A 14,920-nucleotide genomic window follows, 5' to 3' on the forward strand; every position below is an offset into this window, starting at 1 on the left:
CTCCCCACTCCTGGGGGAAGGATATTGCAAAATCTCCATTCCCTCCCCACTCTAGGGGAAGGTTACTGCAAAATCCCCATTCCCACCCCACTCCTGGGGGAAGGATACTGCAAAATCTCCATTCCTTCCCCACTCCAGGGGAAAGGATATTGCAAAATCTCCATTCCCACCCCACTCCAGGGGAAAGGATATTGCAAAATCTCCATTCTCACCCCACTCTGGGGCCAGCCAGAGGTGGTATTTGCCGGTTCTCCGACTTGCTCAAAATTTCCTCTACCGGTTCTCCAGAACCTGTCAGAACCTGCTGGATTTCATCCCTGCAATTAGGATTCCGCTGATGGCTGCCCAAGGGATAAAAGTACTGTATGGCACTCTGCGTATGCTCTTAACTTCGGTTTCACCCAGTTGCAAACAGAAGGGGAACAGCGTTCATTCAACGCCACGCTTGGCGGCGAGCAGAGCGTAGAGGCCAGGTGAAGGCGGCGCTAAGGCTGGCGGCAACTGAGGGCTTGAGGGCGCGTTGCCCTTCTTCGTTCGGACGCCGCGGCTCCTCCTGATCGCCTTGCGAATCGGGGACTCGGCTGAGAGGCCGAGAAGAGCCGGGGAGGTTCGTTGGCAGCGGGAGGAACAGCCGCCAGCAGCTGCCGTCCTCTCTCCTCGCATCCCAGCATAGCCGCAAAGGAAGATCCAGAGCGAAGCATGGATGGCGTTGAGATCCCGGACGCAGCTCCTGCCTCCTCCTCCTCCTCCTCCTCTTCCCCCGAGTCCTCCGAGGAGCTCCGTTCTGCCCTGACCATGACCAAGGGGCTCTCCATCTTCCTGGATGTAAGCGCGGCGGGTCCTTCGCCTCCCTTTCTCTGCCTTTGATCTGTTGGGTCCTTGGGCTTCAGAGAAGTTCGACCCTTTTCTCTTGTGAACGGGATGGAGGTTGGCGGACGAGGGATGGGGGATCCTTCCTTCCTTTCTTCCTTTAAATTATTGCAAACGTGTAACAGGTTGGGCTTTTGCTCCTCTCTCTGTGCGGAAGCTTTCAACCTGTGGAATGGTTCGCCCGCCCCCAAATCGATGTGTGGCAAGAGTTCCCTGATCATAAAAAGATTATCCTATCAAATGATGCTAATACAAAGATTGCGGTTATTTGATTATGGGTCCTATTAGAGTCCTCCAAATTAGATTCCCTCTGGCTGAAAGATAAACGACCTGAGGCACAAAACACAGATTCTGGACCATTGCAGTTATATTAAGCTGCTTTGCACTCTTCTCTATAAGAAAAAACAGATTTAGATTAACAATTTTCCCCAGGCTGTTTTATTAGACATTTAAAAGCACAACCAAGAAAAGCAAAAGCATTTTCTGTACTAAAATGACAGTTTACTAGTTCTTCTATTCAGATTTTTTTAAAAAAAAAAATGCCAGGTTTTAAAAAAATAATGTAAGTATTTAAAATTTGGCATTTACAAAATTAGTCACAATGATTTTGTATGACGGGTGATTTAATTTGCTCTAATAACAGGTATATTTCCAAAGCAAAAGAGCTTGTTGTTCAGGATGGGAAATTTAGAAAAGGTGTTGTGAATTTCAGTAATGCTAGATTACCTGATGCTTCCTTAGGATGGTCTCAAATGATAAAAGATAAATCTTTGGTGCAACTTAGAAGATCAGTGCATGATTGGTGGGTGTGGGCATTATGTACCCATCTTATTTTGTGTGCTAAGCAATAATTAGGAAAAGTGGTTTTTCCAATCTTGGTTTGGGGCAAGGGAGATGTGGTTTTTAAAATCAGCTGAGCCATAGGGTGATTTAATTCCTTTATTATCTCTGATTAATACATTTCATTAAATTAGTGTGGTGAAAAAAAAAGAGGGTATTCGTGTACAACACTTGGAACTTGTGGAGCAAAAGCAGGATATAATTGTCATAAATGATAGAACAACAATTTGTTAGGACCATGTTTGATTTAAAAATAAATCAAAGACAAAATGCTAACCTTTCAAATTAATTAGTGTTGGATCTAATATATCCTATGGAAAATAGAAGACTATGCAGTATACATAGAATTTAGTATTTAAATAGATTGTTTTATTTTAATATATAAGTGATTTTTCAACTCCCAATAACTGTATACATACAAATGTTAAAACATCAGTAAAAACCACAAAAAGAATATTGTTTAAAGCAGTTTTGTTATAACGTTACTATAAAAAGGGAAAAAATAATCCTGGCACAGAAGTAGCAACAGACTATATTTAAAAACTTCATGTATCAAATATCAGATAAAACATTTTAATTTCAGTATGTATTTTCTCCTTCCAGATAAAAATCCTTTTAGATGAGAAGTTCTTGATAGGGCTAGATTTGGAAGGTAGTGTAAAATCATTGGTTGCCAATTGTCCAAATATGTTAAATCTTAAACACTATTTTTATGTCTTCTATTAAATACTATTCTTTGTTAAATACTACTACGTATCAGCAATCCTAATCACATATTAAAATATGCTGTACTGTTTGTAAAATGTGAATATCTGGTTAAAATTCATCAAATATGTTCAGTGTCATAGGTGATTCCAGTCCTCATATAGATAAATCCTCAAATACTGAATAGCTATAAATTTTGACAATGTTTCATGTAAATGGGTCACCAGTGTATGGGACTTCTACCTACCAGAAATCCATCCATTTAATTAAATGATGCAATTACAAATGTCTATTCCAGTTCCTTGCTGAGATGTAGGGATGCACAGTGGATCAATATTTCCAACACCAGTCTTTTATTGTAAAATATTCCCAGAATACCACAAAAAAGTAGAACACTGAATTAGAACACCTAGTCAGCGAACAGTTCCCTGTAATTGTCTTCAGCCAGTCTGATACATCATCCCATAATTGATTAGAAAGCTTGACAGGTGAACTGTTTTACCTGGCACCAAATACAAAGGCAATCTGGCACCTAATCAATTGCAAATGTGTACCACCTATTGGTCTAAAGAAAATACTATCACTAAATGCACCTTTCTTCAAAAGTATAGTTTGTACTGTCTATTGTAGTACTGTGCTATCTGTACCGGGAGGCTTAAAGGCTTAATAAGCCTTTTAAAAAATCCTTTAAAACATTGCTAAGTTTACTGAACTATAAGTGTGTCCTGGTAAGCATTACAATATTTCTTTGTTGATACTGATACATATTGGTTTATTCTCTCTTAGATTCTGAGAAGAGCAGATAAAAATGGTAAGTCTAATCATTTGCTTTTCTTTCTCAGAACATAAATAAAACAGTAAGGGATAGGGATTTGGAGGAACATTTAGTTCAATTGCTCTCTGTTTCCCTAGGAGAGGAAGTGGCTGGTAAATTAGTCACTTCAAAATTACCTGGCTTTGAAAGTTGATTTATCATCACTGGCAATTTTAAGATGTGTGGACTTCAACTCCCATGCTCCCCGGGAAATACTGGGAGCTGAAATCCACACGTTAAAGTTGCAAGGTTGAGAAACACTGATCTAGATGGTACTGATTATGGGAATCCACAAGGGACTGTGGGCAAGGGATGCTATGCTTGCTATGGCATCATCATCATGTCATGCTGCGTGCAACATCATTGTAGCTTGCACTGGGCATCTATGGTGCCATCTCTGTGGAGATCATCTGACTTGTTGGGATATATGGTTGAATGGGAATTATAAATCTATCCAAAGCGCTTTACATATACAAGCTTGTTTACACATCATGTAAAGCCATGGCTCAACCATTATTTGCTGAATAAATAAACAATGGTGAGTCCATAGATCATGACAAGTTATAAAACATAGTTTATAATCTATAGTGGTTAGGCTTACCCACACACTAAGTGAATATTCTGATTGATTGATTGATTGAAACTAACCACTTACCAGTAAGTCCTTGGCCTAAAAATATTGTTGTGTATCATTCTAGCAGTAATGTGGACTACTAGGTCAAGGACCATAAATGGTCCAGTCATGGGGTTGGACAGAGAAGTCTTTGTCTTTGACACACTAGTGTTTCTTGGAGTCTTACACACATTTATGCTTAGGCAGGACCCTCCCTAAGGATTTACACATCTTCTAGATAGGTATTTAATCATTGTTGCGCCACTTAAACAGTAATGAGAGGTTTATGTCACCACAGTGATGTCCAGAAGGGAAACAGCTTTAATATGAAAATGGGGAAAGCCCTGACTGTAATTTTTCCCCTCAGAAATACAGTAAGTATTACAAATTCCCTGTGATGCCAGGAAAAGATACAGCTGCTCTGAAGAATTCCAGTCAGGTGCTACATGCTTTGAAACCCCTTTTTCAAATTATTTCCAGTGTCTTCCCATTTCATTGCAACATACGAGCAAAGCTTTTGCCTTTAAAAAGGCCCCAGAAGAGAAGATTTCATAGCTAGAGATGCAAATCTGGAACTGTGGCGCAACAGCTGTGCAGAGCTTCCAGCAGTGAAAAAACAAGGCACTAAAAATCCAATAATTAAGAACTGATGAAAAGCTGAGGAGGGATGGTTTAGAATACCTGATGTTAGTATCATTCATAATATGCCAGGAAGAACAGCTGTGAACCAAATAAACTAAAAACAAAAAAGCAAATGAGAACTATATCTGAGGCAGAATGGATGAAACCCTAAATGAAACTAATATGAGATTCCTGTTCTTGAACAGATTTTTAGCTGTAGTAAAACATTTGGGGACAATGTAAACTGACCTTCTGTTTTAAATATAGAACTGGCCCAGTTTCATACAGATCTGTCCAAGCAGCTGATGGGAAGGGAATCTTCATGACAAAAGCCAATTCTACCTTCTCACCCAAAGAAAAAAAAATACACAACATATTCATCCTTTATTTCAAATTATTAGCACTGGGCTCTTTCTCTGATGTTTGCGATTTCCCCCCTTACATGAAATTGCATTCAGAATGCATTAAACTGCATTTAGATTTTACTGCTTTTGTTAGGTAATAAAATGATGGTTTAATCTTAGGCCTTTTTCCAATTATTCTTTACTATAATATTTTTCCCAATTATCATTTTACCACAAAAACAGCTGCAACATTATTTGAAACTGATTTCAAAACCAGTTACAAAATTGTTCAAGGAAATATTTCTTCTTCATTTAGATCATGGATTTTACTATTGATTATCTAGTTGAAATTTCAGTTATTTAAAGTAAAATTAATAGCACAATTCTATTCAGTCTATTCAGAGTTATAGCCACCTGAGTAGAACATATCCCCAGGTCATTGAGTAAAGGTTTCTGCCAAATGCAGTCTTATTGGTAGAACATATCCAGTCAACACCTACAAAAAGAGGCTACAATATCATGATCCATGTCCTTCCACTTCGGCACTTATGTGCAACATCAGGAAAGGTATGAAAGGGGTTTGGATTGTGAAATTATGCCCCACCATTTTGTAAATTTTAATACTTATGCGCCCTGACATTATTCGACTGTACCCATCTTTTGCAGTCTGTATTCCCTTCAAATGTCTGGACTTGAATTATCTACAACATGCTGCTTGGGAGATACATAACCAGGATGAAGGAGCATAATACTACCTGGGCTTCAGTTGGACATTTATTTTGCATTAGCTTAATTCACAATTATGCTTTATAACAACAGACTTATTAGATATTAAAATCCTTGTGTATTTTCTGATACAATGTACCTAAATGATGTAAGATTCTACAAATAATCCTTGTTTAGTGATCAAATTGGGACCAGCAACCTGGCTGTTAAGAGGTTGCTAAAGAACCAGTGATTGTGCTTAATATCTTATTTCAGGTTTTCTTTGCTTTACAGATCTGTGAGGATCATAAATTCAAGGATTTGTATTTGTAAAAATATAATTTTTTTAAAAATTGCTTTTTTATCACCATCGTAACTGTGAATGGTGGTAAATGAGTCAATCGCTAAAAGAGGACTACATGTATAAGTGTAGTATATCGGTATAAGGAAATCTTCTTCCCTTTCAGAAATCTTACTCCAGCTATACTTAACATTATACAGCTAGAATCCAGCTGTTGGATGGCAGTCTGATAAAAAAGCTGAGAGAATCGTTGATGCATAATTATCAGATAAAACAAATATCATGTTACTTGCTCAGAACAGGTTTCTATGGCTACTTGAGGAGATGCTAATGAAACACTTTAGAAAACAGATAGCTAAGATTATGAAGGTAGGTAAAAAGCACTGATGCAAAGGAAATTGGTATAATATTGAGCTATCTTTTAGCGTACCTGAAGTAAATGTCATTAAGGATATTCTTGGCTAATAACCGATGTTGAGGGTTATTGAGCAGAGTACCCTTTGAGTTTACACACAAAAGCGACTGAGAATGATTGTGGTTAATAACAGTTCACATACAAAACTGGATTTTGATAATATTTTGCTTTTAGGGAAAAAGCAAAATCATAGTCCAAAAATCATTCCAAGTCATACACATATAAAATGAGATAAAGATCAGTTCAGGGATATTTTCCAATATAAAATCTTCTTACCAGTTGTAGAAAAATACAATAAAACAGACCATCTTTAGTTTCATTCAGGAACACAGTTCAATATAAAAACTCAATAAATATTAGAGAAGCAATAAATAACCATGATCAAGCAATGATCATGCAGAGAGATCAAATATAGACTTACAGGATATCAGCAGGTAAAATGGTGTAGTGTTCACACAAACCATAATTCAGGTCTCCTTAAGTACATTGGCTACAGAGCTCAGCCAATCAGGATGCATGATGATGCAACACAGTTTTTAAAGCTATATAATACTTTTAGCTACAAACACACAATGTTGGTTTATATATTTCCTGGCCAACCAGTTGGGTAATAACAATTTCCTAACATACTCCCCTTTTAACAGGACAATATATAATGGCTTACAATCTTAGCCCATAACTTTCACAACATGAGCTATGTTTAATTGCGCCCTGAGCTTTTGTAAAACTATCAGCAATATTATTCTCCAACATACAATATTCCAATTGTATCATCTTACTCTGTATACTTTGCCTTACATTTAAGTACCTAATATCAGTGTGTTTAGATCTTGTTTTCACAGCCAAATTTGTTGCCATTTTAATAGCAGATTGGTTATCCTCAAATACTACAATTGGATCATTTAGTTTCATTTCAGAAAAGATCTCTGTTCATGAATCATGTACAGCAAAGCCTGCGTTTTTAGTTTTCACTGAAATTGAATTTTCCTTTCACTGTGGCACTCATTCAAAGAATAAATGGGTCAAAAATTTCTTAGTAGACAAATATTTAGCACTGATGGCTTCTGATGATGGAACAAATATTCACAACAATATAAGCGGAATTTATTCTTGTGTAATAAGGCTAGTAGATCTAGCCCTACTACACAGGAATCAAGCTGTGGGTGCTCCATCACTGGAGGTTTTCCAAAAGATACTGGATGATTTGCCTGAATAGTGTAGGGCAGTGATGGCTAATCTTTTCTGCACCGAGTGCCAAAAGTGCACAAAAGTGCGTGCACACCCATAATGCAATGCGCGCACAGCCATCATGTGTGTTCCTCCCCCATGCATCCATGCTGACCCCTGTATGTGCTCTATCCCCCACGCATGTGCACGTGACCCCATGTACCTCACCCCCGTGCATACGTGCGCAACACCCGTGCATGTGCATACGACCTCCATGTGTGTGCCCTGCCCCCATGCATGCACACATGTCTCTCGCATGCACCCCGCCCCCACGCATGCACGGCAGAAACCTGAAAATCAGCTGGCCGGCAGGATGTGTGCGCGCATGCGCAGCAGAACTGAGCTGGAGCGATGACTCGCGTGTCCCCAGAGAGGGCTCTGCGTGCCACCTGTGGCACACATGCCATAGGTTCGCCATCATGGGTGTAGGGTCTCCTGCCTGAGCAGGGATTTGGATTAGAAGACCTCCATTGTTAATGTAGCATTTCTGGGAGTTGTAATCCCAATAAATTGGTAAAACACTATTTGAAGGTGTTGGATTTTGGATCATCTCTTCGCACTCTTGAGCTGATTTGACCACTAAGGCAACTGGTTAAAAAAAAAAAAACTCCATAAAGGACAGATTCTTCACAGGCTATCCTTTTGGCTATTTTCCATGTGATCTACAGTAATCTTTGTAATAATCAGGGATGGTGGTCCCAAGGGCAATGCAACTTCTGTGCCTGTAAAACCCTTCACCTCTACAGTACTCGTGAAAAGTCTGTAAGAATATGACAACCAAATTTCACTGCACAACAAAAATGACCATCTGCAGTCATAAGAAATACATTTTTCTAATATAATAATGTAGCTTATATCTGTGTATGAGACAGAGGGGTGGGCAGTTCATTTTATGCAGAAATTTATAAACTGGAAAAATTACAGCCTATGGTGCTTCCTTATAAAAAGTCATGACCTTCAAATTAGTTGGAGTAAAATGTCTCTGGGTAAGCAAATCCTTCTCTGATTTCAGATGATGGCAAATTGTCCTTTGATGAATTTAAGGCTTACTTTGCGGATGGAATCCTGAGCATAGAGGAGCTTCACCAACTGTTTCAGAAGATTGACATACACAATACAGAGTAGGTAGCATTGATTTTAAAATAATCAATTCGAAATCACAGAGGCAGGGACTTTTTCTGGTATGGATTTGTCAGGTAAACTTGCTGCTTTATAAATAATGTATGAAATGAATACATGTATGAATAGCCTCATCCATAATCTATAAACCTTAAATGTTTCTAAGGATGCAGGCTACAGTAGTGAGGTGGGTGGAGTGGGAAAGTTATCCATACTCTCTGAGTAACAGTGGATTGTTTTTTGTCATATAAATGTCGAGAGAGTGCCTTTCCCCTTTTTATTTCCATTTGTTATAATGCCATTCTGCCATTTTGAATTTTAGTTTGCTTGCATAGGGATGTGTCAGTGATTTATACCATTATCGGACCAATAGTAAAAAAAAATGTTTTGAAAATACTATTATGCAAAGGGAAAATAATTCCCTTCCAAAACTGTCTATGGAGATTCTCAGTCATCCAGGTTATGGCTGTCCCAAACGTGTTTTCAAAAGACAACTAGACTTTCATGTTTTTTTCCTTGAAAACATTTTGCTTCTTATCCAAGGAGAAATAAAGAAGCTTCTTGGATGAGAAGTGAAATGTTTTCAAGGAAAAAAACACAAGTTGCCTTTTGAAAAGCACCTTTGGGATCCTTTCAAAATTGTAAAGCTGCTCCCATATAAACATCCCTGACACTATTAATTCAAAAGATGAAGGAATGTCCCTACAAATTCTATTGGATTCCAAGAAGAATGTTATGCATACATACACATGCTTTCCTTGTGCATCTGTATTTAAATATAATTTAGAGATGCCCCTAAACAAAAACCTCTGTGCCTATTTGTATTGCATTCCATACAGGAGTCCTAATTCCTACAACTCTCATTTTATGGTATCTGATGGGAAACAATCATAGCCACTTGTTGTCCTGCAGTTATATTAACGGTTGAGATGATGTTCTGGATTTGGATTTAGCTACAAATCTAACTAATACGCCAACCAAATAAGCATGTCTTCCAAGTTACCAGCTCTGAGTTTGAACCATATTCTGTGATTAAAATATCCATGTATTTTATGTATGTAGGGCTGCCTTTATTGGGCTATATTAAGTTCTGTAGGGTTCCCAGATCTAGGCTTTAGAAATTCAAATGATGATTGGATGGCAGCATAATGATATTCTGTGGTGAACATTAACTCTTTGTTCCCATCTGTGATGGTACAGATTTTTGTAGGCCAGATCTGTAGCCAGATCTGTAGCCTTAAAAGTTAAACACACTTTGTGTTTGGACTTAGCAAGTAGTTATACTATGAATATCTTGCTGGTGGCATTATTTCTCCTTTGGTGTTTGCATTTGGTGCAGCTGCTATAATTTCACAAGTCTTGGCAGATAGCAATAAAAAGCCATGGCAACCCATTTAAGGTCAAAGTCCAGGAGAGAGCTCTGTCAATCATGTCTAACGTGATAATTGCATATTTAACATTTAACATTTTCAAAAATGCAAATTAGAAAACTCATGTTGCATCCCTTTTTTGCTAGAACTGATCTCAACATCAGTCTCTTTGACAATCTGAAATTACGATTAGAGACATGAAGCTCAGCTGTTATCTGCCATTACCTTCCCGTCTGTAGCAATTAATATATTAATAGCAGCTGTGCCTTCAAGCCTCTTTGCCATGGATTGTGAGCAGGGCCTCTGTCTCTTTCATACCAACCAGGCTCAAGATTGCTTTGGGGATAAAAGTGCTTGCTTCCCAGTCTTTATGAATGGGTCCACTTTCTTGTGGTCCATTCCAGGTATCCTGAACTTGCAAAGGCACAGTTTGAGGAAGCTAAACTATTGTTCTTCTTTTACCAGAAGGTTGGAAATGTCAATATCACTTTATAATGCCTTGGTAAGACCACACCTGGAATATTGCATCCAGTTTTGGTCGCCACAATATAAAAAAAAATCTTGAGACTCTAGTGCAGAGAAGAGCAACAAAGATGATTAGGGAACTGGAGGCTAAAACGTATGAAGAATGGTTGCAGGAATTTGGTATGCGACTGAAATGACATGATAGCGGCGGTCCAATATTTGAGGGGCTGCCACAAGGAAGAGGGGTCAATCTCCAAAGCACCTGAAGGCAGGACAAGAAGCAATGGATGGAAACTAATCCAGGAAAGAACCGACATAGAACTATGGAGAAATTTCCTGACAGTTTGAACAGTTAGTCAGTGGAACAAATTGCCTCCAGAAATTGTGGGTGCTCCAACACTGGAGATTTTTAATAAGAGATTGGACAACCATTTGTCTGAAATGATACAGGGTTTCCTGCAGGAGGGGATTGGACTAGAAGATCTCCAAGGTCCCTTCCAACTCAGTTATTCTGTTATTTGTTAACATGAGGCAGACCCAGAAGAAGATGGAGACAACATCAAAGATAAAACTTTTTTGGTGTAAGAGGTGGTTTCCACACGAATAAAGAGTCATGAAACTATCATTCAAATAGCCAGCTGCCAGTTTCTCTCTTTTGGATGAAAACCAGACCTCCATCTCACTAGACCATGGGGAGGCTGCTTCAAAGAAAATAGAAAAGCCTCCACCCTAATATACACAAAATATAGTGGTTCTAAATGGAAAATAGCTCACTGCTGCAAGTTGTATAATGTTCTCCCTTTCCTGAAAATAAAACTTGCTAAAGGTATTGAGATAGAGAGAAGCACTTTCTGTTTTAAGCAACTATGTAAAAACTTGATTTTGCCCTAGATAAAAGGAAAATAGTTTGGTCAAATGGCTAATTCTGTGTTCTTTTAATCTATCAAAGGGAAAGGTGGGTTTGGCCAACAGTCAAAACATTTTTCTTTTGCATAAGCTTGTTGAATGTGCTTGTAAATATGAGAAGGCTGTTGTTGTTTTAATCATTCAATCATGTCCAATTCTTGGCAACTTTATAGGGAAGTGCTCTCCACACTATTGAAGAATGAGAAGGCTTTTGTAGCACATTTTTGAAGTTCTCCATTCATTCAAGAATGCACATAAGTAACAGTGTTGTTAGGGTTATAGCACCATAATAGTAGACTGCATTTATTTGTTTGTTTTTCATTTTTCTAAACCACCTATCATGGTTTACAGGGGCTATAGTAGCATACATTGGGAAATCTGTAGAAGGTAGCCATGTATAGAAGCTCTAGGCATGGAAGGTTCTTTTTAGTTGGCATGGCTACATAATTGGGGTTTTCATGGTACCGTTCTATAGATATTCTAAATGTGCCATTTAGCAACTGTTTCAAGCACATTAATCTGCCTCTAGTCATGGAATGTCCATAGAATGTCTAATTTAGATTTTTATGAATTTGTATTATATGAATTTTTCTAAGGCAGAGCACATTAAAAATTACAATTAGGATTCATCGCCCAGTCAGCCAGATGTTCAGACTGGAACTTTTGACACACGCTTATTATTAGTTTCAACTGTCTTTCAAAATATGCATCTATCCCTTTTACAAATGGAGCCATTGGGAAAAATATGTTTAGAAAGCATTTATTGCCATTATTAACCGGTAAACCTGCTTCTAGTTTCACTAGTTTCCCTTGAATGGAAAAAAAGGAGGTACAAGATCTGCCTTGTAACCCCTTCAATGTGTGTTGTTTCAGTTTCCAAAATGCGATTGCCTTTCAGAAAATGAGATCAACTGCAGTGTGATCAGGGGTCCCCAACCTCTGGGCCACAGCCCACTAGCAGGCCATGAGGTGGTTGCAATTGGGTGGGGAAATAGCAGGCAAACGCGTATGCATGCGCATCCCCACTTGCATGAGCAGCAGTCAAACACATGCACACCAGAGGTGGTATTCAGCAGGTTCTGACCAGTTCCAGAGAACTGGTAGCAGAAATTTTGAGTAGTTTGGAATACTGGTAAAAACCACCTCTGACTGGCCCTGCCCCCATCTATTCTCTGTCTCCCGAGTCCCAGATGATCGGGAGGAAATGGGGATTTTGCAGTAACCTTCTGCTGAATGGGGAAGGAATGGAGATTTTACAGTATCCTACCCCTGCCATGCCTACCAAGCCATGTCACACCCGCCAAACCACGCCCACAGAACCGGTAGTAAAAAAATTTGAATCCCACCACTGGTGCACACGCGCTCCATTTGTGTGAGCATTGGGCACACATACACACCGCTTGTGCAAATAGAGCTGCAGGGAATCATCCCCTCTCTCCCCCATTCCGGTCCACAAAGCCAGAAAGGTTGGGGAACTCTGTGATAGATATATCATTAGAACAAGAGCACAAAGGCCCATGCTTCTCTGTCCCAGAACCTGCCCTCTTGGGACAGTTTTCCCTCAGAGATATAGATGGCCTCCATCCTGTTAGCCTTTAGGAAGGCTTTAAAACCTGGTTCTTTTCCCAGGTGTGGGGGCAAGATATTAAGCAAGCTTGCCATATACAATTTGAGCAAGAAATTGTTTTTAGTGGGTTCTGCCCCATTGTACATGGTTCTCATGGTTTTGTTGTTGTTATGGTTCTATTTTTTGTTATTCAAGTCTTCTATCTTGGTTTTTTTAAGGTCTTGTTAGCTACCCAGAGTAAGAAGAATAAAATAGGCAACCATATAAACTGTTTAAATAAATAAACTGAGGGAGAGGTTGCTTCCTGAATTTGCTTCTTTTTGGTCCTCCTTTCTGTCTGCAAATATGTATAGGTTTTTTTCATTTCTTTTTTTAAAAAATAAAATTTATTGAAAGTTTTTTAAAGAAGAAAATAATAAAATATAATACAAGCTAAAAAAAGAAAAGAAGGTGAATAGGTGTAAGAAAAAGGAAAAGAGGAAAAAGAAAAGATTGAAAGAAATAACTTCCAAGCTTCATTACAACAAATATAAACAAAATTAGCAATTCTTCACCCCCCCTATAAAGTTACATGAAAATAGCTTTTCTTTCAATAATCCATCCTTTATCCATACACAAATCTACAAATCATTAACATTTCAGCCCTGGTGTCAGCAAAAGTCCATAAAGCGTTCCCAGATATTATAGAAACCAACCAACTCTGCACTTCTTTCTTTTGCTTCTAGAAATCCTAATCATTTCATTCAGATATTGTCATAGGGTTTGATGCCTCTTCAGATTTCCTTATCCCATTGCAGAAGTTGCTTCTTTAACAAACCTCTTTTGTAAATCCTGTAAAAAGTCACTGTCCAGGACATCTTGGATTGTCATTTGTATTTTCATGTTAATTGTCATATCCATTTTATAATCCACATTTTTCATTTTCCAGTAGGTCAACAATTTCTTTATATTCTAAATTTTCTACATCAGTTAAGGCTTATTCCAGTTCTCTATTCTGTAGTTCCTGTAGAAAGAGACAGGTATTCTCTTTCAAAGTTGTTATTTCGGTAGAGAAAAAAATAGAGTCTTTGAAGTACTCTTCATGCTGAAAGGCAGCAAATTGAATTTATAGGTGCATCTTTTATTTGAGAAAGTTTCTTGTTATTATCTTGCTGTGCCATTTTCAACTGTTCCATTTTGCATTTAATGGTAAAGCATACTTCAAACTTGCTATTCAAGCTTGAAAACTTGGAAAATTTATTTGAGATGCAATTGAGCTGCATATTTTGCTCGAAATAAATAAATTGTATGTAAACTTTAATCCATGCAAATCAACATAATAGAAATTAAAAACTGGTCAAGCACACTTGATATTAACCTACAAACTCACACTTAAATTATTAGTTGGTGTACAAACCTAATTAAAAGAAGTTGATGACAGAATTCACAAAATAGCAATGCATTTTCTATATTATATCTTTTCCTTGCAGCAACTTGGAAACTGGAGAATTCTTTGGTAAGTAATTCTTTTTTAATTAAAATAAAAGAATCAAATTCATCGCTTCTAGAAGGAGAGAGAAAACTAGTGAGTCTGAATAAGGCCAGTTGCATTTGTTTTATTGTTAGTGCCTAAGAAGTAATTTGACTAAAAGCAAGTCATAAATGCAATGAGAATGTTGAAACATGGTAAGACTACAGGAGTAGATGTATGCACAGTAATTTTATCTTAGCGGGTCTTCAGATCAAATTTTTACTCTTTAGCAGATCTTTGAGCAACATACGATTGTGAGAAAGTTTATTGTTTATTATTAAAGTAAGGAGTTCAATGTATGATGTTCCCTTAGCTCTTTAATGCATTAGTGGATAAATTTTCCTGGGATGTATGCAATGACTTTAGAATTGTGTTGGTTGGGGACAGGAATATGTCTGTATCTGTTTACAGAGGCAATACTGCATTGTTATATTAAATGTCTTGCTCATTGTGTTTTAATATAAAAATCTTTTTGGAAAGGTATTTCACCCTGATTTTCCTAATTAACCTTTATTATAATTTCTGAAG

General features: G+C 37.9%; 1 protein-coding gene across 4 annotated transcripts in view; it reads left to right on the plus strand.

Moving 5' to 3' along the window:
• Positions 1–487: 487 nt before the first annotated feature.
• Positions 488–14,920, plus strand: part of NECAB1 (N-terminal EF-hand calcium binding protein 1) — a 33,244-nt gene continuing 18,811 nt past the window's right edge. For 2 of the 4 annotated variants that reach the window (XM_034422413.3, XM_087890792.1), the window contains exons 1-4: positions 598–825; positions 3,202–3,226; positions 8,468–8,576; positions 14,352–14,377. In XM_034422413.3, the coding sequence (XP_034278304.2) occupies positions 700–825; positions 3,202–3,226; positions 8,468–8,576; positions 14,352–14,377 (286 nt within the window). In that variant the 5' untranslated portion in view covers positions 598–699. Of the gene's footprint in view, positions 826–3,201; positions 3,227–8,467; positions 8,577–14,351; positions 14,378–14,920 lie in introns of all 4 variants that reach the window. The other 2 variants (XM_034422414.3, XM_087890793.1) reach the window with 2 other exon arrangements.

Source organism: Pantherophis guttatus, chromosome 3 (genome assembly GCF_059756535.1).
Source record: "Pantherophis guttatus breed Tessera chromosome 3, ASM5975653v1, whole genome shotgun sequence".
Classification (NCBI taxonomy): Eukaryota; Metazoa; Chordata; class Lepidosauria; order Squamata; family Colubridae; genus Pantherophis; species Pantherophis guttatus.